The 24277-nt window shown below is 41.9% G+C and overlaps 1 protein-coding gene across 1 annotated transcript; it reads left to right on the top strand.

Annotated features, from left to right (window-relative positions):
• The first annotated feature begins 1386 nt into the window (after positions 1-1386).
• Positions 1387-23342, top strand: LOC119728981. The gene is made up of 10 exons (XM_038201461.1): positions 1387-1633; positions 9389-9910; positions 10245-10898; positions 12209-12759; positions 13243-13401; positions 13933-14128; positions 14701-14864; positions 19610-19780; positions 20745-20895; positions 21107-23342. Exons 1-10 carry the CDS (start codon positions 1615-1617, stop codon positions 22396-22398), a joined length of 3879 nt encoding a protein of 1292 aa, XP_038057389.1. The 5' UTR covers positions 1387-1614; the 3' UTR covers positions 22399-23342.
• Positions 23343-24277: the final 935 nt, after the last annotated feature.

Genomic DNA, 24277 nt, shown 5'->3' on the forward strand with positions numbered 1-24277 from the left:
ATTATCAATAAACACTTTAAGGCCGGCGAATTGAACGTCAGGAAACGTTAGCTACGAAATTCGCCAGGGTTGAAATGTTTGTTCAACTTTCGCGAACTCGCAGCGCGAAACCTTTTCGCTTACGCACCGAGTATGAACTGTTTGAGAGGAAAAAAATGTGGTTTGTAAAAAGGGTATCTATCTTCGGGTACAGTATCAATAATAAATCGTTCCTTAAAAGCGAGTGCACTCGGCGCGAACGCGAACGCGATTCTGTGACGTCACGGTTAAGTTTTGCGCTGTGAATTTATTTGGCTACAATTCATTTTCAAAAAACACCGGGCACACAAAAACACCGGCCTGCCATGATTTTCTTTCGATTGAACCATCTGTGGAGGAATAATAACAAAGGCTATATGGTTCCAGTCCTTTCTTCATTTTGAGGTTTTCGCATGAAATCGGGAGGTGCATTATGAAACCTCAAAAGCTGCGACGTCATTGCCTATATGCACTATATGCACTATATGGGTACTCAATGAGCTCAGACCTCCAGTCTAGAGTCTCCTACGTAAACTTGATGTAGAGAGTGTAGTTATGACGGTGGCGACAGCCAAACTAATATATATAGCTGATGAAAGGGTTTTGTGTAGCCCTATATACATCAGGTTTGTGGTTACATATCCTATACATTTTACAGGGTGAGTAAAAAATAGGAAACACAAATGTGAGGACCATCTTTTTTTAATGAATTTCTGCATGTAGCACTTTTAAAATATAGGATAAGAAAGCCCAATTAATAATCTTTCTTTTAGTACAAGAATCATTCAAATCACTCATGTGCTTTTCAAGTTACGGAAGTTCTTTCCACGTATCACCAACAAGTGTTCGTCTGGCAAAACGAAAACAATTCACATACATTCCTATGTGAATTGTTTTGATTTGCTGAAAGAACACTTACTTTTTTGTGATCCGTAGACAGTACTTTAAACATGTTCACGATGGAACTATTTTGAGAGAGCTACAAAATAGCAGTTTTAGGGAGTTGGAAGTCAAAAGTACCGCCTGCGCAACTTGAGACCACAATTTTCGGTTTAATCATATTTTTTTTGCAATTAAATGGCCTTATCCCTGGGACAAAGACAGTCTGCGGTACAATAATTTAAACATCGGCTACAGACACATATACAACACGTATCTGTTTATGACTGACCTATTTCAAAATCTCTTTTGTCGGCCCTCGAATGAAGAAAACAAAAACAAGGAGGACGCACATACTTTTTCTCCGAAGAAACGCACTCTTGAAAGGTCACTGAAAAGTTGCCATGAAAAAGATGTCCCGCCATTGAAACGTATCTGCATTGCTGGCTGCATGTAGCCTCATAGGGAATTATGAGCCGGTACTCCACTTCCATGCACGGTAGCTGTCTTCCTGACTGACTTCCTGATTCACTTAAGGGCGTATATAGGCTTGTCAAAGTGAGTGGGAAGACTGTATAGGTTAGATGTTCCTGTTGCTACCCCACGTATAGTAAACAGGCAGTGAACTATTAGGGAAGACTCGCCAGAGGTTTTCAAGCTAGTGCCATATCTGAGTGATTTCTGGCTGTCAATGTTGGGAATATACGCCACTCCAGAATGAGCACGGCTCTGAAAGGTATGATGTTTAATTAAACCTATTTAATAGAGCATTTCTTTCTTTTGTTAGTACATGGCCGAACACACTTTGGTTATAGTGGACTTTCCAGTACATAGGCGACCGTAGGCGAAAGGATTTTTTTCCAGTACAGGTACAATTCAAACCCAAATGTAGGTGTTGTTTTCTTATAAAAGATCGGGATTGAATGTAAAATGTCATCAGGGGAAAAAAATCTTTGAAATTAACATTCATCTGATGGACTTGTTTGTCTAACCGCCCAAACCATAGAAGGATCGATATCATTGTATCCCGGTAAGGCAGTGACGTGAATTCCTGCGCCATTATGTACTGGAACTATGTGTCATCGGGCGATTTCATGCCATGCAAAAACAATACCAGTAGTTTGGCTAGTTTCCAAGACACATATGACACTATGCATGATTATGTGACTGAACATTTTTTGGTTTGTTTACATCGGTATAATTCAAGAGTTGTTCTCGGTTGTTATTATGTTTTGCATTTATATTTACATGTATTTTTAATTTTTGGTGATATCTTTACAATCCAATATAAATGCATATAGTCAACTATCTACTTGCTTCACAAAATTTTGATTTGCGAGTATATTAAACACTTCAATAAGCCTCTGTACTAATGACGTCACACTTTGTTTACATGTGCACTTTCCTATGGAGCCAGTGGGGGTCCACGGTCTACTGAGCGCCATTGGAAAGCACACACATAAACAAAGTGTGACATCATTAGTTTTAAATATCAGGATTGATTAACTATGCATTTTTAAGAAAAACACTTCGAAAGGTTCAACCGCGTGAAAAACCCACGTATAACACAAAACTGTTGCCAACAAGAACATTTTTTTTGTAAAGTGTTCTATACTTTTTTGTTCTGTTTTACCAAGGTATGATAGAACAGCAACGATTGAAATCGACATTTTACAAATAATCGTCGATTTATTATTGTGTAAGTACCTAAAAGGTAAAATTAGAGCAAAACGCCGGAAGGGCATTTCTTTGTTGCCAGAAAGTGAAAATGATATATGAAGAAGTAATTACATGGCAAAAGCAGAAAGTAAAAAAAATACAATTGTTGATTTGTACTGGTTGAAAAAGAGGTGAATGAACGAAGCGAGAAACACCTGTTACTTTGCCTGTTCAGTCTTGGTCTTATCGAGTCATAGGAAACCTGACCGAGGAGTCACGAGGTAGACCTAATCATCATGTCTCATCACCCGGCCGTGTACCAAATAGTGACTCATATGCCATGTACTCTGTCCATTACACTTAAATTAAAATGAATTCTTGTAGCTGTTAGGGATTATATTTTAAGACAGTGGCAATTAAGATGTGTTGGATTGGATGACTGGGGCAAATATCCCAGGGGCGGGGAATACAGGGTGAATGAGAAAAAACATAATATCCAAATGACAGGATCAATTTTTTTTAATGAAGTTCTGCATGTAGCACTTCCAAAACCTAGGATATGAAAGCCAAATTAATAAACTTTCTTTCAGAACAAAAATCATTTAAATCCCTCAAGTACATATCAAGTTACCGACTTTTTGAACGCAACCAACGTTTTAAAGTTTTGTCCACGGATTATAAAAAAGGGGAGTGTTCTTTCGACGAAACGAATCACATAGGGATATTTCAATTGTTTTCGTTTTGCTGAAAGAACACACAACTTTTTGTGTGATCCGTGGACAGAACTTTAAAACGGTAGTTGTGTTTAAAATGCCGTAACTTGAAAAGTACATGAGTGATCTGATTGATTTTGTGTACTAAAACAAAGATTATTACTTGGGCTTTCATATCTTAGATTTTAAAATGCTACATGTAGAACTTTATTAAGGAAATTATCCTGCCATTTGGGTTTCCTTTTTTATTACTCACCCTGTATATCATAATGGTCCCCAACTTTTTTTTTTTGGGGGGGGGGGAGGGGAGAGGGGACTGAACATAATATCATACAAATCACTCCACAAATGTACACAGTATAACACCAAGCAGCTGTTTTAAAACAACCTTGAAATAAAATGTAATAAATTGGTATTGTATATATGCCCTTGTTTTGAGGATTTTGAAATAAATAATCGGAAGTTTGGAACCAACAATATAATTGCAAACATCGGCTACATGACTGTTTTTCTAAAAGGTACCGGTACATTTATTTTTGAAAATCGAATTTTAGAGCAAGTTATGTTGTAGTATGTATTGGTTGACAAGGATATGTATTTTTTTTAATCTGATGACTAACATTGAAACAAAATAAAAGGGGTGTTTTGTGAAGATTGAACACAATGAAACACACACAAATATTGTTTTTAATAATTTTAATTTGTGATAATATGTAGCACGATCCAACGCGGTATCATAAAAATGTAAACATGATACATTTATATGCATGCACATTTGTTTCAGACTTTATACATAGCAGATTAATTCAATGCCCCAAGATGTATAATGTGCTTTGTGTACATGTGTCACATTTCTATTTCTTTGCGTTACTTTGTCGTTTATACTCGTGAATCGTAACAACAGTGAAACAAGCAGGGAGCCGGGAAGTTGTAGCGCTATAGTTCCTGCAGTCATCTGCATATCAGCTGTCATGACTAAGTGACTAGTCGGATATGTCGTGTACCTACAGGAAATGAATTACCCAAAGTGGCCTCCATACTCGGTACCAAAACGGGATGTTTGCTGAAATATCCTTTGACCTATATTGTGTTGCCTCGAGTTATGATTGCATAAATGAGATTGTATGTGCTAGGATTGGGTCCATAGTATGTAGGATTGGATCTGTTATAGACGATATATTGCAGAATCCATGTAGCAGTGACGGCGGATCGGTTTTTAAAGGGGGGGGGGGCGTCACAAAAAGGGGCACTTGCTCAGTAAAATGCATCTTCCCATGGTGCAGCAGCGTATCCAGCACTTATTTTTTTTTGGGGGGGGGGGTTGTGAAATTCGTGCTGAAATGTTGACACGGTGTTTTTTTTCACCGGACACTTGGCCTCCGTAAAAAAACAGATACATGTAGTGTGTGTGTGTGTGTGTGTGTGTGTGTGTTGGGGGGGGGGGGGGGAGGGGGGGACGGTGTACCATCTTCCAAAATAGGGGCGCTCCTCAAAAGCTGCCAATATGCAAACTACGCATTATGTGCCCATTTTCAGGACGCATTGTAAGGGTATGGGGCTTGGTTTTTATATTCCTTCTTCATTTCAGAACTCTCTATACCATTTTGGGAAATAGTTACTGAAAACAAATTATCAAAAATTTTGTTTTCATCTCAACGGGTCCCATTTATGCTATAGGGGCACATTAATGTCAGCAAGAGGGACACTTGGATAAATTGGGCCCCCCCCCCCGGTTCCGCCGCCCAGCATGTAGTCCTGAGTATTTTTAAAAGTGTATAGACACTGTATGGTGAGTAGAAAAAAAAAACGAGGACCGAGTTAGAAGAGAAATTAGAAAACAGGTGGTTCACTCCAAAAAATAACAAATAGCAACGTATTTTTGACGTGATTTGCATACAAATACACACAAGTAATTGCCGATAAATACCGATACGCATTTGCATTGATTCCTACCTCCCTGTGTGAACAAAACGTCTAAAAGGAAAACAGTCAAGAATCACCATTATCATTTCAGAAAAAGACTTTACTTTGTTCCTCATATACAAAACAAAACAATCTGAGAGTAAACATAATGTTTCAGTCTTGACTACAATTATTAAAATCTCATTTGTTTGTAAATCCCTGTGTGCAGTGGCGTAGCCACGGGGGGGGGGGGGGCGTGGGCGCCCCCCCCCCCATGAAAACCTTGTCGCCCCCCAGTCGCCCCCCCCCCCCCACTGAGATTTTGAGTTTCTAAAAAAATTATCATTGATCTACATGACGCCTCCCCATGAAATGTTCCAGCCCCCCAGCGCCCCCACTGAAAAATTCCTGGCTACGCCACTGCCTGTGTGTAACCGCTGAATAGCTTCAAAGTATTAAGCATTCCATGAACAGCTGTAAAACAAAAATGGGTTCTTTTAGTAAACATGTATTACTTTTGAAAGCATGGAAATAAATAGTAGAAGACTTCACTGTTGGTATACAATCCACCATATAATCATCACATAATTATTGAAAACCGACAATTTTGATTGCACAATGTATTTTTATATTGATACTCTGTATTTGTTTTCAATTACCTGCTTTTTTTTTATCGCAACTTGTAAATCGTCCAATTTGATATGCACTGCACGGTTGCAATACTTCTATTTTTTTTTAGCGTGCAATAAAAATTATGTTATCCGACGTTTTCATGTTTTGTGACGAAAATTCCGTTGCATGCATACAACGCATATGAGACTCGTGAATTTATTGTTCAGTATCCAACGTGGCAATAAATTTCACCACTTGTTTGCTCGGACTACATGCATTTCGACATGAAAGCTCCAAGCTCAGTGAGTACATTCCACGATTCCCTAAATATCATTCCCAACTATTTCGTTTTCCGACGTGAGCTTCACACCATATTATTGAATCTGTCAATTGAGTGTCTTTCAATTAAATCTCTCAATGGTTATCACTCTGTTTTGTTCTAATTTAGAAATATTCAGTTGGTTAGGCTTTTCCTGTGACAGGGGCGGATACAGGAATGTTTGCGGGGGGGGGGGGTATTAGCAAATTAATGCTGAAATGTAGACGGGTGTGGGTGTCCGGACACGTGACTCCGTAAAATCAATAGGTTGGGGAGGGTGGGGGTTGGGGGCGGCTCGTAACATACCTATAATGGGGCGCTGTTCAAATCCGACGATAATTAACACTATATTACAGGATTGTGTACAAATACCCCCGTAACCTAGCGGGCTCTGTCCGTATTTTTGGCAGAGGCGTGCATTTATATTTTTGTTGGTGTCAGAGCAGGGGGGGGGGTTAGCTTTTTTGTGTGTGAATTTGTATGGAAAAACTAATTTTTGACAGAGCTGGGGGGCTTGACCCCCCTCCCGTAGATCCGCGACTGTGTGCGCATGTAATATTCTTCTTTTTTGTTTGTCTGTGATAAGGTATAGTCAGGCCTAAACATTCACCTTCGTGTTAACTCGGGAGTTCCACGCGACAAGCTCTGTTTTTCAGGAATAGCCCTCCAAAGTATTTCTTATTAAACAAACGTAAACAATAAAATACCGCAATAAATTAATAATGAATTACCAATAAACAACAATCATTCTCACTACTTGTATTGTATGCATGGGTAAAAACAGGACAAGACTAAATGGCATACGTTACAAATCATCTTTTGGTTGACCAACGCTCCTCGGTTGAATTTGCTCGTTGTTTTTGTTGGGGTTGTTTTCAGCGGAACTTCGGAGCACAGTGCTAGTGACATCTGCCGGAACTTATACCTGACATAAAGATAAAGACAACACGAGACTCCGTCCCAGGCACTTGCCATTTGTTCCGGGTTCGTTTTTCAGTTGTTGACAAGCCTAACCTTGGAATAGGTTACAACTTCCGGGTCAACCGGATGACTTTCTAACCATCAGACTTGTATTCGAGTCACCAAACATCAAGTCCGAGTGCGAGTCACCTCTTCCGAGTCGAGCGGCCGAGTCGTAAAGGTCGAATCCGAGTCCGAGTCACGAGTCACAACGGTCGAGTCCGAGTCCGAGGCACGAGTCACTTATAACGTATATCGGAAATAAATGTCGAGGTACTGCTAAAACCTCACAGTGTAAATGTTTCCATTTTCACATCTTTACTCTGATTTAATGAACTGGAAACCCATGTATAACCATAAAGCAAGACACCTTGTCTGAAAAAGATAATCAGGTACCGAACACTATCAGCTTGCATTTACGCAATATAATAATGCTGGGGGTACATGTACATGTTTCGATACAGTGATCTCCCAAATCAACAAACCAGCCACACGCGCTGTGTATGTACAGTATTTACATGCGTTTCTTATGCACCGCACAGACTGTATCGCTTCCTCAAGAGAGGATGTCTTCCAAATGATTTGTAATTATATATTGTTGAAAAATAAGTGAATTGTGGTATTTTGGTCGAGTCCGAGTCCTTTGTCTTCGTGACTCGAATCCGAGTCCGAGTCACGGGAAATGAGACTCGAGTCGGACTCCAGTTTTAAAACATACAAATTGAAAAGTCGCACCGGGTATGCATCTTAGCTTAGAAATGAGGTCATATACTATACTGAGTATACAGTGTTTATACGTCGGTGAAGGGCAAAACCTTATATGGAATTCACACCACCCCGACGCAAATTCCATCTTATGAATTAGTGATTTGTTAGTGCCTGTTTTCCCTCTTGTACACATTTTATTTATCGTTCAGTTTTAATGATTTGTTGGTTCGCCTCTTTTGTTCATATTTAAATTGTTTTGTTTTTATCTGTTGTTTTGTTGATGTTGTTCTTTTGTGTGTGTATATTTTAGTTTGTAATGTGCATAGTTATATATACATATATATTGGCAGGGGATTGGGAGAGCACATCTTTTTTCACATTTTTTTTTTACTTTTGCTCTTCCCTGGGCAGCCCCTGCTAATGAGATATTTTTTTATTTCTGTGTTGTCAAAAGATTTAAAAAAATAAAAAATAAAAAATGAATGGGTTATTGTGGTATTCGCTGCTACATCAGATTCGTACCAACAGATACCGCAAGCTCGGTGGTAGAGTAGTAACAGTGGGGTAGCCAGGAATTTTTCAGGTGGGGGGGGGGCCGCTGGGGGGCTGGAACATTTCATGGGGGGCGTCATGTAGATCAATGATAATTTTTTTAGAAACTCAAAATCTCAGGAGGGGGGGGGGCGACTGGGGGCGACAAGGTTTCATGGGGGGGGGGCTGTCCCCCCCCACTCCCCCCATGGCTACGCCACTGAGTAGTATGACTTTTGCACTAAAAAGCTGGAGGTCGTGGGTTCGAGTCCCACCCAAGTGATTTTTGTTTTCGAATTTCACTCGCGATAGCCAACACACCGAGTTTACAGTGTTTATCCGTCGGTTAAGGGCAAAACCCAATATTGAAGGTTCTATACTGTTTACCATATTTTCTGAAAGAATATTTCCGTGATCACAATGATCCAAATGTCGGATTTAACGGGATGCGACCCCTAAATAAAATAATTTACTATTTTGAGTTATTTTGTGTGTCTTTGTTTTGCTCTTATATATTTTATTCGTATTACTATTTTGGGGATCCTATATATAAATAACAAACAAAAGAAATAAAGACCATTACCATAGACACCAATATTTTAGCAACATTTATGTCTTTATACTGGGAGCCCATTAATCTGACATTTGTATTTTTTAAAAGATATTATTATGATTAGTGAAAAAAAAATATTAGCACGAGCAACACATTGTGATTGTCTTGGTTAATAGGCCATTTTAAACTATTTTTTTTTTATTTTGCGAAAAATTCTGTCAAAGAGGATACTGTCTCTCAGCTACTTTCCCAGCTAGTTTTTAATCGAGTGTTTATTTCTTTTAATCTCTACTCCTTAGCTGCGATACAAAGTGATTGGCTATCTTTAAATTCTATTCCTGCGTACAAAACATGCAGTTGGTTGAAATATCGTAAAGGTCATAGGCCTACAACCAGTTAACTCGGGCAACTGCCAGTGGCCATCAAAAAAGCAAAGTGTTTTGGGTACGGGGTAACAATGGTGGGAGGTGGTTCGTGCGAATACTTATATGCCATTTTACTCCAACCATAATGATTCGGCTTTTACAACAACAGTAAAACTCGAGAGATCACTAAGCCAACCAAGAGTTCGAGACGACAATGACGTCAGACAGGACGAAAACGCCGAGCCTCACCCAGGACATCGGTACTACACACCTCAACCCGACTGTAAGAAGCCTCAGTTACTCCCGAAGCCTGGGGTCCCAACACCAAGCAAGACCACCATCTCCCCTCAGATCAACGAGTCTGATACTAAGCCCGACACTATAGAATCCCCGGCAGAGGCTGCGAGACACGATGAGGGCACCAAGGAGGCAGAGGACCGAGAAAAGGCCACGGTGCCCAATGGTCACGTGCCGGCTGACAAGCAAACTGGAGCCCCGAACTCGGCACGGCTTAAGGCTTTACGAGCAGCGAGTACCATGGAACCCCTCACGCCCAGAAGGAAAGCCCCCAGCCGGCCTCCGCTTGGAAAGAGACGAACATCAGACACACAGCTACAAGTCATTGAACAGCTGATGAAGAGGAACGAGTCTTTCAATCCTAAAGCCTCAGCTTCGTTAAAACGAGGTTCCGGTAAGTTTTCATGTATAATATTCTTTACAAACTTGGTGTTCAGTAAAATGAACAAGAGGAAGTTCACATATTTTGACTTTACGTGACAATTAAATGCGACTTTTCGCCGGCTAGTTTGATGTAGTTCGGATATTTAAGGATGATGGATCTTGAAACTAAAATTGGTCTTGCGTTGTGAAATTTGAACCGTATATCAGCCGTTACTGAGTGCCTTTTGCTCATTTTAATCATTTTGCTCTCAGGGAAGTTGGTTATTTGTTCTTAGCGAATTGGAAAATTGTGTGAGGTATCCATCTCATCAGGGTTATTTTATTCATATTTTATTTTGCCCTAGGTAACAAGGTTTCCAGGTCTGCAAGTAGCGCAGGCCTCCTTTCTGCTTCCCCGGATCGACGAAGCCGACCTCAGTTCCTTACTCCACAACCAACTCGCCGTAAATTCAACCTCGTCGACCGGACGCCTTCCGTCAATGACGGGTCGCCGATTGGACCCGTAGCTCGTCTGGCTCAAAAAACCAAACGCCTCACTTCCCAAAACAGCTGGGACTCAGCCCACAGTTCGGATCCGTCCCCCTCACCAAGCCCTCACACCCCCGTCAGCCCCTTAGCAGCGCCTGCATTCAAAGCTAAAAAGATGACCTCCCCAAGCAGTGCAGACTCCGGACAAAGCGCTGAATCGTCCCCGTCTCCTACTCCTCATACCCCAGTAAGTCCCCTAGCCCTCCCTGCCTTCAAAACCAAGAAGCTTAACTCCCAGCAAAGTTCGGATTCCGGTCTTAGCCCTGACCTATCTTCATCGCCCAGTCCTCATACCCCTGTAAGCCCGCTAGCAGCACCAGCATTCATCGGACGTGTGCGGCAGAGCGTCCGGCCTGCTCCACCGGTGCCTGACTCGCAGCAGAGAAACATTGATTTTCATCAGTGGAAAGGACCAGATAAGGAAAAACAATGGACTAAGCCAGAGAAGTCACACTCTGGAACCAAAGATGGTAGGCCTCAAAGTATTGCACTGTTAAACCCAGGGTTGGCGATTTCTTTGACTTTTTTTTAAAAAATAAAAAAAAATCTGATTTATTTGATTTAAATCTGATTTTTTTTATTTAAATCAGATTTTTTTTTTTTTTTTTTAACTTTCAAAATATTGATATGTCTAAACATGTTTACAGGTTCCTATAATATCCATCATCCACAAAACTCAATAAATTGATGAATGCTTTTGAAAAAAATTGTATTGAATCAGTGCTTGATTGATACAGCTGAGATACGTTATGTGTGGATACGAATGAACATGGCACACACACAAAATACGACAGTTCTCCATGGGCAAGTTGATTTCATAAAAATGCTTCTAATTTCAAAACCGGCGGCACTGATTGTGTAATAGTGTTTGATTGATGGTCCAAGGTGGAGAACAGAAATCAGGCCTTCACCTTTAAAAGGTTTTATATAAATCTCAAGCTGAATTTGTGAGGGGGAAACGTTAGGAAAAAGACTATCAATTGGGACTTTTAATACACCTTTTGATGGTTCATGTAAGCCTTCACCAGCACAGTCGATTCACAATATTACTGTAAACAGATCAAGGAATGATTAAAGCAAACGTGAGTGTGCTCTCTTTAAAATTGAAAGCTTTGAAGAAAAACTTTTAAACTCAGATCTTGACTTAATCAAAACAACGATTTGTGTAATTATGCAAAACTTAAATTGAGTCGATGGTGATGAAGAAGGGGTGTATGAATGTGTTAACAACATCTTACACTTTTTAGTTAGGTGGAATCAGGTGATTTAAATGATTAAAATGACCCTCAATCAATTGATTTTGCCAAAATTAAGATATTTACAAAAAAAACTGATTTAAATCAGTGATTTTTATAAAAACATCATTTGATTTAAATCGCGATGATTTAAATCAGCCAACCCTGGTTAAAACTAGTCCTGCCTCAGCTTTTGTCTCAACCAATCTTTGCAGTGATATCATTGGAGGAAGGCTTTTTAATGCAGAAAAAAAGTGGACAAGAACTAGCTGAGCATTCATATTTTTATGGGGATAAGGGACAGTAGCTTACGTCGATCCACTGAAACATACGGCATTCTACAACGTGTAAATACAAATTTTGTTAGCCCATTTCAAGATTTTGACCCTAATCGGTAACTTTTATTATTTAAATGATACGTCGAAATTAAGTTTGAAGTAAGCCATTGAGATATTTTAGTGCGAGTTGTAGATTAGTCTCTGGAAGAAATGTTGACAACGGCCACATGCAGCCGTGTTTAATTGTAATGTTCTGTTAATTTGCAGCAATTTCGAGAAATAGACCCATCAGTATGCCCAACAACATCCGTCGCGTCAGCCGGGGCTCAGTCAATAAGTCCAAGCAGCGACAGTCAACCGTGAGACAGCAGGTAGCGGCTCGGCAGCTAGCTTCTACAGTTACACGGCCCGCCTCACCAGCCATCGGCCGCTCTACCTCCACAAGACACCGTCACCAGAGCGCCCCGGCCGGACGCGTGGCTCTGGCGCTCAAGCACGACCCAACGGGCCCAGTTACTAGCAGCCTGACCGGCGGAGAAGCACCGCTCAATACCACCATTTCTACCGGGATACGACGGCGTCACGCCTCAGACAGCCTGCGTAAGGAGGTTCTACGCTCCGTCAGCATGGAGAGATCCAGGAAGATGTCACTCATGAGCGATGAGGGGAGGGGCTTGGAGGAGGTTACGCCCCTCGGAAAGGCTGATAATGATTTCCGAGAGGAGATGATAAGATTGAAGACCGGTCTGGACCAACCTGATATGCATGACTCTAGCACCAGATCTCTCAATGGAAGCACCAAAGCATCTCCCAGGAGGGTAGGTAGTTGTTTCAGTTTGATACATTGCAGCGGTAGGTCGAATCAAGTGAACAATGGACATGTCAGTTTTACGTATTCACCAAGATTTACTCAATATTTTTGAACAGATCATTTTCACTTCTTATACTCTGTGGAGAATTATATTTCTGTCTCTAAATTAAAAAAAAATCAAGAAGATTTCATTATGGAAGCTGAAAAAGAAAGCGAAGAGGCATTAGCGTGAAGAGAACAACGTGCGAGCACAGCTCCCAATAAGTCAAATCAATTCAAACGCCAAAATTACGATCTTTTATGGGCAAGGCATAAAAGCGATCATTTTGAAATGAATTCTTTCCAGGCAGCGACTTCTCGGCAAACTTGGCAAACGCGCTTGATTACAACAATCATCTGAAGAAAATTACTGCATAATTCAAAAAGTCTAAATAAAGCCTTGTCTGTATTCTTATTTGTAAATGTAACAATTGTCTTGCCATTATACCAGTTTGTTTCAGCAGACAACCGAAGCGTCTACAGTGATTATCCGTCTACCTTCACTAATTCACCCGGTCCTTCTCCGACCAGGCAGAGGCCAAAACTTCGACGTGGACGCAGCTCAAGAACCTCGCTAGGATCCTTCAAGAGCATGCTGGCTAGCAACGAGGTGAGCCAAGCACGTCAGATTCCTTAGAGGCAAAAAATGACTATGCCCCGCTAAGATTAAAGGTACACGCAGTTTTAGACTTTGCGTGGTCGAGAGTTAAATTTTGGAAGAGGTTTGCGGAACAGGCCATTTGCTGTTGGTGACTCTTAAAAGTTCCACAGGTGCTTTAAAATTTGGTCATAAACATTCTCCTGATGCACTGTCTAGGAGATGTTTGTTGATTAACATACTGACCCAAGCGCCATGTATATTGGCTCATGTACAGAAGGCTCATAACTTCCTCGATTTCAATTGTTTGCACAGACTTGAAACGAAGATTTTGCTATCCTTTTCAATTGACGACTTTTGACACTGTTGGTGAAGGCAAAAAAGGTGTTTTCATTTCCCTGTTAATAAGAAGTTCTGCGCATGCCCAGAGTCACCTTAGCAATAGTAATGGGTCTGTACGTTTGGAGGCCCTGCATCTCAATCATTCTTCCACACTGAAATAATATCATCAGCAATGATTCTTTTTTTTTACCGTTTCCCTAGTTCCTCAACGACATCTTCCTGAGTGACCGTAAATCCCACCGTAAGCTGAAGGGCATCGTGGGCGCTTTAGCCGGTCTGGTTCTCGGGTGTTGTTTGTTCCTCGGTGTCTACTACGGTTTGGAGTACAGCCTCATCGCTTCTATCGTCATCACCGTGGTTGCCACGATCATCATGTGTCTCTCGCTCGCGCTTACTGGTGAGGCTAGTGTTAACAATTAGTCTTATCTAATAGCCCATGCTGTGAGGGTGCTGTATACACTGCAAAAAACACCACGAATTTTGCAATGAAACGTTTTTCTTTTTGTTATCAGTTTGTAAACATGTTAAAAACTAAACATGTTTAGAGCCATTGCAGATTGATGTAAAGGAATTGGACACGTAATGTTTAGCTTCTAAATATTTTTTACAAAGTGATAGCAAGATCGTGTTTAATTATTGCTAAGCACAGTTTTACAAAGTGTTGCTTTAACAACGCAAGTGAAGACCCCAATTAGACCACTGGGTCTTATCACTGTAATAATTCCCAAAAGAGGAACAGGAAAGTTCTAGACTGGAAAATATCGACCTTCTTTACTGTCAAATTGGTACGCTTTAACTATTTCAAACCAGAGTAGTGCCCGGACTTTTGTAACATTACTGTTATAAATGGGTGCTTGAGTGCACTCGATCCAGCTGGTTTATAACATGGTATGAAACCACCTGTAAATGAGGTCAGTATCGATGTAGATGCTGATCACTGAAATGATGTCTTTGGATATCTTTATCTAGTTCGAGCTCGCTGTGTTGCAGCTTTGATGGTTCCCACGCTCTGTACATCCAGGGGCAGAGCTGCCTTCCTTGCAGTCATTGTAACGTTACTTCTGACTGGTCCCATCGATAATATCTACACCAACGCAAAAGTGGCATCCGAATCTATGAGTTGTAGCGCAGAGGTAGGCTGAAGTGTCCTTTTAAATTTGAAGATCAGACTATGATTGTTGATCTAAAATTGATTAAGAGACGGTATAGTCCACAGGTACGGGGAAGTCCGGTGAAACCCTCCCCCAGAACTCACTGCCACCGGTATTTTTGTAATCCTCGGCATGTCCCCAATATGAAAACAAGATGTTAACAGGAACATTTAGGGATGCAATCTGTCAGGAGGCCACTTATTGACGCAGCTTTGATTGAGCAGAAATGCATTTTCTCAGCACTAGGGTTGAAAGGGGAATAAACAGAACGACATGACCTGAGCACACCTTGACCGATCTTAATCAAACTTAGCGCAATTAATTTTCATGAATAGCTCTTTTGAAAGATGTCTTCAGTTGTCATGGAAATTAAGTATAGAGGGCATTACAGTACTCATCATTACAGCAGTAATCATCTAGCGCACCAAGCCTAGCCTCTGTCAATTTTACAATTCCATTGCTGACGAGGTCCACATGCAGAGCCACCGATCCCTCCAGAAACACAAGCCCGCCAATCCCAAAATCTACGGACAAGATCGTGCAGTCATTGCCTCTATTTGTCAAGACAAGTCCAATCACATCATCTAAACTGACATCATCTAAGGGCAGCACCACTTTTGTCAAATGCACACGTTAACGGCAAGGTGAGGAATATCCTTGACTTTGGTTCCTGCCATCCCCTTTACAAGGACCCCATATCATCCATCGTGAAGAGGCTCCAAGGCAAACTCTTCATATTCCAGGCGCCTAGTAACATCTCCCAGTCCTTGTGCAGGCATCTCCCACCCACCGGCTCGAAAAGCCCAATCTTTTTATACAACCGATGATGCACAAGCCGGATGTTTCGCTATGCTCCGTCACGGCCTCCAAGGCGGACCCCACGTAAAACACAGCCAGACACCTCAACAAAATGTTTCATTCCCTAGTTAGTAAAACCAAACACCAAATCAAGAATTGTGAGAGTTTCCCCTCTTCATCTCAAACCTCACCCTCCAGTTAAACGACGTCATAGTAGTCAGCTTCGGAGTCATTTCTCTCTTTACCGACATACTCAGTGCCAACTGACCTGTGACATCGTCAAAGAAGGACTTCAACTGGACCCCACGCACAAGGATCCTACTGACCCCATACCATACAAGCTTCATGGAATACTACTTACCCCTGTGTCTTAATCAATTACTCAACGTAATATCATATTCATATCGATATATTCATAGAAAAATGTGAGTAGACCGCCACCATCACCACGGCAGAAAACAGACCACGTGTTGGGCTTCTTCGTCATCAAGTGATGAAACCTTCATTATCTGGCGGCATGGCGGCACTGCTCCTCTATAGCTCCGTCCCAAGGTTCTCCTATACCTAAAATACCCATTAATAAAGGCCACTGTAAAGATCACCCCCTTTCCTTGAATGAGAGTTGTTCTTCCAACGCATTCAACTCATCCGTCACAAGCATGGCTTCAAAGTTTTCATACAGCACCCCTGAAAATCCACATTCTGCTGCAATCTCACAAGATCCAGCAAGACTAAGCAATCAGACTAGGAGTCTACAGAATCCCATGCCAATGTAACAAAGTGTGCATCGATGAGGCTAGTAGTGATCTCCCCACTTCGACTGCTACTCAGTTGTACAAGACTATCAAAGAGTCGTAGTTATCTCCAACCTTCCAATCGGTTGCAAGAGACCAACTGTTGCCTGGAGATACTGAACAGTGTGAGCTATCTGCGCTATCCTGATAAACCGAGGACAACCACTGGGTCTTTTCCAAGAAACAGTATCCAAAGATATTGGTTGTCCATCAGTGACATCTAGTGCCCTATCCTCGTCCAGATAATCCAATGGGTCACCTATACATATACCTATACGAATGATACGAAACAGTTAGTTTCCATGGTTTATGGGTCTTCTGTACTGCTGACAACCTTTTCACAACTTTTCACAACCTTCCACCACACGGATACCCAATGATCAGTTACTTGTAGCATCCCCTGCCCCAGTCATCGTACATAGCAGCTCTTTTGGTGTTGGAATTTCTCTGTCTCCTGACGAAGAGCAGAGCATCAAGTACTGTCCCAAACCTGAAGTTTCTCTTGGTTCTTTACAGACCCTCACAACTAATTTCGTGTCTAGGCTCTGTGCAAACTTAAACTTACATTTGTAGCAACCTGTGCTAGTTGCAAGGGTAGGGTTGGAGTCTGGCTATCAACTCATGAGAGGGGAGATTATCCTATGTTCCGGACGAAAACAAAAGGACCACTTGAGGGACCGGTGCAACCCCAAAATAACTGGCTTATTTGGAGATTCAGATCACAAAATCAACCAACAGTGAAAAAAACAAATACAGATGTATACGAAGGAAAGACCCCTACGGTTGGTAAATGCACAATTACTATTTCATGGATACATTAATGAATTACATTATTTAAAGTGAAACCCAGTTTACATGAGGGAGTTTAATTTATCTCACAAATATAGCAGGTCAGCCCGACAACACTCACCCAACACTGGAGCGTTTCAGCCCTTACAAGAATATGTCCAAAGGTGTAGGCTAGCCCTAGCAGCCACTGCCTGTATTATGTACCCTGTCAGGCTGCATACAAAATAGAAAACTTCGTCTAAAAGCCCTTTCACGACACACAGCGCCTACATACATCGCAGTGGAGCAGTTCGGTAAATGTCTTACAAATGTATCAATTTCACCCGCCTAGTCGAGCCAACGCAATTCGTGCTCAACTGCAAACCGCAACGTGTATTTCCCACCCGCAAAATCATGTGCACACAAAAGAGGTGTAATGTGACGATCAATGACCCACAATTACAGGCTAAAATCTAACATAATTGGTATCTACCCAAGACATGATATATTCTAGTTCTACACCAAATATGCTTTCACACTATACATATAAAGATGGCAACCAAAGTCTCATCGTAGATTATTTTATGAAAGATTTTCTCACCAAGAGCCATCCGGGTCGAGCCCCGTTAGGGCCCTGTCACACTTCTGCGTATCCCAATTCCTTATGAGTTGCGCATTGACATTTTTTTCATACGCAGTCGTACGCACAATACGCACCTCATATGCATCTCTATCGTTTCGTGCAAGTTTTTGTACGCAAGCATACGCATGGTACGGCCCAGTACGCCGGATAGTTTTGGGCATGCACAAAACTATGCTGCGTACGCTGTTACCCAGGTCATAAGTTATAAATACGCAGCGCATCGGTCCCACATCTGTCGAGCACGGTACGAGTACGCTATGTGTTCGTGGGGATAAGCGGTTCATACGCAGTAATACGCTGATCTCCCGGCACGCACCCCGTCAGCATATGAGCCGCCTATAATTGGACGTATACATAGCGTACTTGCAGCGCAGATACAACACACGCTGAACCAACTCATAGCGAATGCCGACGTATTGCGTCAGGCATGCGGTCGGCATAAGTCGGGTGCGTCCGGAATACGCTCAGCATGTGCACTGCATACTGACCTATTCGCAGCCCGAAAAATAATGTCGTGCACTGCATACGCAACTCATACGCATCTCATACGCAATGGATGCGCTGAATTCGTTACTTGCACACTAGTCAAAGTATTCAAAAAGTTTCGACGTTTTGAGCGTACGGCTGCGTATCGAAACATTTTGATAAGGAACTCATAAGAATTAGGATACGCGAAAGTGTGACAGGGGCTTTAGTTCCTGATCATTTGGAAAAGGAACATGGTCACCTTGTATGGTGCAAGGGCGCCCTCTGTGCGATAACTCGATAAATACATTACACACCCTTTAATACAGATTAATCCACGACGCTAAAAAGAAAAAGTATTGAATTTGTAATTTGCCAAGATCTAAACAGTACATTTATAATGATCATAAATTAGGTACTGTTTGAGGATTTGGTGGTTTACAAAATGAACTGTGAACTGTAATGACTAGGCTAATGATGAGATTTTTTTCGGATAATTTTCAAGATAAAGTGTATATATATATTTCGTTTGACTGTGGCGCCCTCTAAAGTTTATTTTCATGACAACTAAAGATATTTATCTAAAGAGCTATTCATGAAGATTAATTGTGCTAAGTTTGATTCACATCGATCTAGGTGTGCTTAAGTTATGGTGTGTTATTTCTTCCCCTTCCAACAATACATGTAGTGCTAAGAAAATACATGTAAGCTCAAACAGAGGCTGTTCCAAGCTTCCTGAGAGAGTGCATCCCTAAATTTTCGCTGTTAACCATTGTTTTGCCTATTTAGGACATGCCAAGGATTAAAAAAAACACCAGTGGCCCTTGGTTCGGGGGGATGCACTTGAACCCCCCGTCGCCCACGGACTAAAGGTATCCGGCACAGATTCCCTCAGCAGAAGAGGCGGATCTAGCTTTCAGGAAAGGGGGTGATATGAATGGGCGAGTGAAAGCTTACCAATGGCACGCCCTGCTAGGGGTTCCGGGGCATGCTCCAGGAAAATTTGAAATCTGCGATGGTTTCTCTTTCATTTTAAGACAATTTGAGAATAAATGGCGAAACTTCAGCGTTATATTCAATATTTTAAGCATCACAAGTCAGCAGTTGCACGCCCCCCCCCCCCCCACAGCAGGACGGATGAGAACAGGCAAATTTAAGCCATTAACTAGTCCCTGATTGATCAGGAAAATTAAGTTTTCGTTATGTTCATGACTTGATGGCAGATTCACTCATACAATTATCCCCGTCATTGTTCCCAGTTGGCTAAGAATCAGACCAAACTCATCCAAGACGCAGCCAAGGAGATCTTCGATGTGTATGTCCGGAATCTCATGGACAGCGTGAGGAAACTACAAGATGCAGCCGAGGCCGTACATGACGCCTTCCGACCCGTTGAGAATGTCCTCAATGAATTTGTCCAAATTATCGGGGTAAGTGGACCGCAGCTGACCTGGAGTCAAATTGCACAGGGCTGCTTACAGCAGAAAAGTAGCTTGGCAAATTAACGTGCTCAGCAAACCTCAGTTGGAAACATGTTCCCAAATGCATCTGAAATTAAGGATGGTATTTTAACTGCTTTTTAATCATGATATTCCAAGAAGTTTTAACAAAGAAAAGTTGTAAACAAATTAAGCGACCTCGCAAGGACTTGGCTTTCATCAACATTACTACAAAAGAATGTTTTATAAGGAACAGCCTATCAGGCGCGGTTCTAGAACCAATATTTTTTTTTTTGGGGGGGGGGGCTAGCAGGGTGGATCCAGAATTTTTTCAGGAAGGCGTGCTGAAATGTAGACCGGTTATTTTTTCAGACACATTATATAATTAGGCCTCCGAAAATCAATAGGGGGGGGGGGGGGGGAGGGGGTGGCTCATGCCATATTTTCAATGGGGAGCGCTGCGCCAATAAAAATCCTAAAATCATTCACACTATATTAACTAATGCACTCTTGTCAAGACTATTTTTTTAGGGGGAGACCGTTCGCATGTACATCACAATCCTTCTTTTTGCTAATGCAAGTTTCTTTTTATACGGAATTATTTTTGGGGGCTAGACAAAAATTGGGGGGGGCTAACCCCCCCCCCCTAGCGCGCGCCCCCCCCCCCCCCCCCCCCCCCCCCGTAGAACCGCGCCTGCAGCCTATCCTCTCTGAGTAGACCAGGAGTTTCCATTCCAAGGTTTATATTATACTATTGCCGGCATCTTGACTTTAGGCGTAATGCTTTAAGTTGCTTCTGAAAAGCGTCTAGTGAAAATAGATATATCGACAGATTTCCAGTTAGCACCTGAAAGTCTGGATTACTCTGGTAATAGATTGCCGGTACAGTATGCCGGATGTTTCAGGATTAATGTATGAACATCACTCTTGGTCTTGATGTTTTACTTTCATTTAGAATGCTGGCGAAGCCCTTCGAGCAGCCGCCAGTATGTGCAGACAAATCATCAATGGGGCGTATAAAGATTGCTCTACGGGTGTTAACATTGCATACAAAGACTGTAGAGCAGCCTTGGGCCAAGTCCCAGACATTGGAAGCGCCCGATTAGGTAAGTCCCTTAATCTTTACCTTGCAGTAGATCAGTCTTAACAAAAACCAAAAAACCTTCTAAAATGACCCGATTTCGAGATTTACAATTTTGGATATTATGATGGAATACCGGGAGTCATGTGTTTTTCATTAAGTAATAATTCGCACCAAAATAGACACTGAAATAAAAAGGTGTCACTCATAATAGTTTTCCTCCGTTTTCCCTGAAGATGAAGTCTGCAACCTTTTAAACTTCGGTCAGGAAGTTTGTGGTCTTCTGCGTAATGCTGATGGTATATGCGAAGCCCCAACACTGCTCGACGATCTGATTGACACTGCCCTCAAAGCGACTCAAGGAGCTCTAGAAGACCTCCGCAGAGTGTTTGACACGGACGTGGACTTCGAAACCTACTGGGAGAATCGACAAAACCAAAGCCAGTCATTTGAATCCATCCAGGGTGCCATCCAACAAGAGTTGGAGGATTCTCTGTCTTTTCTTAATTCGGCCTTCTCCATAGTTGACAAGATCGTGGCCCTGTCTGTATTGTTCCTGCTGTTCCGGTCCTACAAGTATCACAGTAAGTACCGTACAAAGGACCGCTTTGATAACTACTACGTGACTAAAGAGTTTAAACTCCTGGACGAGAAGAGGCAAGAGTCCGGCCGAGATCCGATACTCCCCCTGAAAAAGTCGGAACGGCGCCGTCTGATCGACTTGTCTTCTGTGTTGCTGAGTAAACCAGAGAAGGGTCTGTTTAAGTTAGGTATGGTGACGGTTCTTCTCCACGTTGTGATTGCAGCTGTCCTGGTCTTAGCTGACTATGGTCTGTTCTGGTTGCTGTCACTGATTTCCCGACACGGTAAGGTCAAGTTTGAGATCTCAGGTGGGGGAGGTACAGATCTTACCATCGGCGGTACGGGAGTCCTGTCTCAACTCATCCAGTCTCTCTTTGTGGAAGGGTTTGCTGCCGCCAGTGAATTCAACGTTTCACTGGACACGGAGCACTGCCTTCCGAATCCCAACCCACCAAATGAAAATCTGTCCATTGGTATCGGGGTTCTGTATCTCATCGCTATACTCATGGTGCTATCCCAGGCCTACGCCCTGCGCCTGCGAAGGCGTATTGCCTCGTACTTCTACCCGGAACGGGAGCTGGAGAGAATCAATTTCCTCTACAACCACACCCTCCAGAGGCGACAGAATCTCTTCAAGCTGCTGAAGCAGCGAATCAGGCAGACGAAGCATGAGATGGATGTAGAGCAAAGGGTCAGCTTCGTAGCTTACCTGTCTGCAAAATATCCCTGCTGGAGAAAAGTCTTCCGTTTCTTGGGCCAGGAGAAGCGAGTGTGTCTCGGCTGTGCCGATGTGGACAACGGTACATTCAAGTCGTGTGGTAACCCAGACTGCCGTGGGCTGTATTGCCGGGAATGTCTGCATGAAATCGGCAACACATGCACGCTATGTCAGGAGATAGTTGTTGGGAGCGATATGTCCATAGGAGTTGTTGAGAATAGAGTTTGAGCAATATTAGAACCTCAGCATATTTTCACGAGCATTTAGGACACTAAAGCCTACCAGAATACCTGTTTTTCTTCAGCCCATTAAATTTAAACAAATGACGCTAGTTATACTGTTTTAGAATGGTGCACAAAAGTATACTTTCATGATGTTTAAGTTATTGATGAGGCATTATTGATAAAGGGCATGATTTTTACCAGTATATATTACTTTCAGTAAATCACATCGGGTTATGAAATGTTACGCGGTCGCACGACCTTATTCCGTCAAAATAGGCTAGAGCAATAAACTAACCGCCAAATTGTAGAAATGTAAGTGTAAAATGTATTATAAAATGAAAGCAATGTGCTTTAATTACATTTGCCCTTCATGCATTCTTAATTTATGCAATTTGCCTTAAAACTGCCAAATCTGCCAGTCGATTACTATGGATTACATATTTTGTTGTGAAAATAAACGTCATATAATATTAAATAAATATAAAATGTAGGTGTTGTAACTTGAAATTGATGTGATATAAAGGGAAAAATGCTTGGCCAGTTTTAAATAATCTGTTTAAGACCGGTTGGAGTCTGGATGGTAATAGTTGCCGGCCAGCACATATTTATTCCCATTTATAAATACATGTGTGGTCTAAGAGTGAAAAGTATTGGTCCAAAATTCAAAACAAGTCAAAAATTTAAAATTTCCAACGATTTTGTCAATAGTTTTACTTTATTATGGTATGTCCATGCCGTTAACAACTCCTTATAAGGAGATTGGCGAGCGCGTCGCGCTAGCCTTTTACGAAGGCTGTCTACTTGTTCCCCGATCTGAACGGCCGCTACCGCACAATTATACCCATTGTACTGTACTTGCCACAACGCAGCGCCGCGCACACTAGCAGGAAGCTAAAGGTATGCCCTTGCTTTCCCCCACACATATTCGTAAACAGTACGTAAAGACTAACCATTACCAACAGTCGAGGCTAAACACCTCGACAGGGGAATGGTTACTGTACGTACTGTATGTGCGGCGTAAGTATAATGTACAGGCAAGCAAGGGGATCGCCGATGCTAGTTATGTGCGCGGCGCAGTGCCGTGTCAACTAGTACAACGGGTACGTGACAAATCAGCATTAGCTGTAGCCTCCGGTAATTGCCGTTTGCTCAATCAGGGGAACAATTAGACAGCCTTGGTCAAGGTAGCGTCGTGGTTACTGCGCGATTTGGCGCAGAACGCAGCTGTGCCGGTGTAGTGAGAATTTAGGACTATAAGATACTGACTCACCCGTAGTATTGCGCATGCCTACGTCAGCATTGTGGAATGGTCAACATTTGATGTGACAAGTGGAAAAGTGTTTAAGACTAGGCAGCCGGTCTTTCGACCATTTAAAACCGGACACGCGACGGGCTCTCGACCAATAGGATTGGGCGACCTGGCTTATGTATTTGTGATTAATATTAATCTTATTTAATTTTATTTTACTGCCTTATTCAGATTAATAACTTTCAGTCGCTGAAAATTGAATTGCCAGTATTGAATTCCCGGGCGGGTATCTTGTTATGTTCAGCAAACTTTGTGCAAACCTTAAACACCAGCTCAGTAGAATGTTAGTAGGAAATATGAACTATTCGACCATTTGTTTGAATTCTTGCAGGAATTAAAACAGCATGTTACTCAAGTTTTCATGTTTTTTTTTTTTTTTTAGGGGGGTGATTTCATTTTCGTTTGTAACTGTTGTAAACGCTTTTATTTTTTTATTCCATAGTTATTTTAATAACAAAATCGAACATTGCTTACAAACCACAAAAATCAAAGAATCACCTTCTGTATATAAAACGTAAGTATTATATACATAAATTGATTCGTTGATTTTTACCACGGAGATTTGTAGATTTTG

Source organism: Patiria miniata, unplaced genomic scaffold, assembly GCF_015706575.1.
Source record: "Patiria miniata isolate m_02_andy unplaced genomic scaffold, ASM1570657v1 HiC_scaffold_1, whole genome shotgun sequence".
NCBI classification, from domain to species: Eukaryota; Metazoa; Echinodermata; class Asteroidea; order Valvatida; family Asterinidae; genus Patiria; species Patiria miniata.

Coding starts and splice junctions, on each gene's coding strand:
- LOC119728981 (XM_038201461.1), top strand. Junction 10,899..12,208: donor ACACTCTGGAACCAAAGATG/GTAGGCCTCAAA, acceptor GTTAATTTGCAG/CAATTTCGAGAAATAGACCC. Junction 20,896..21,106: donor CATTGGAAGCGCCCGATTAG/GTAAGTCCCTTA, acceptor TTTTCCCTGAAG/ATGAAGTCTGCAACCTTTTA.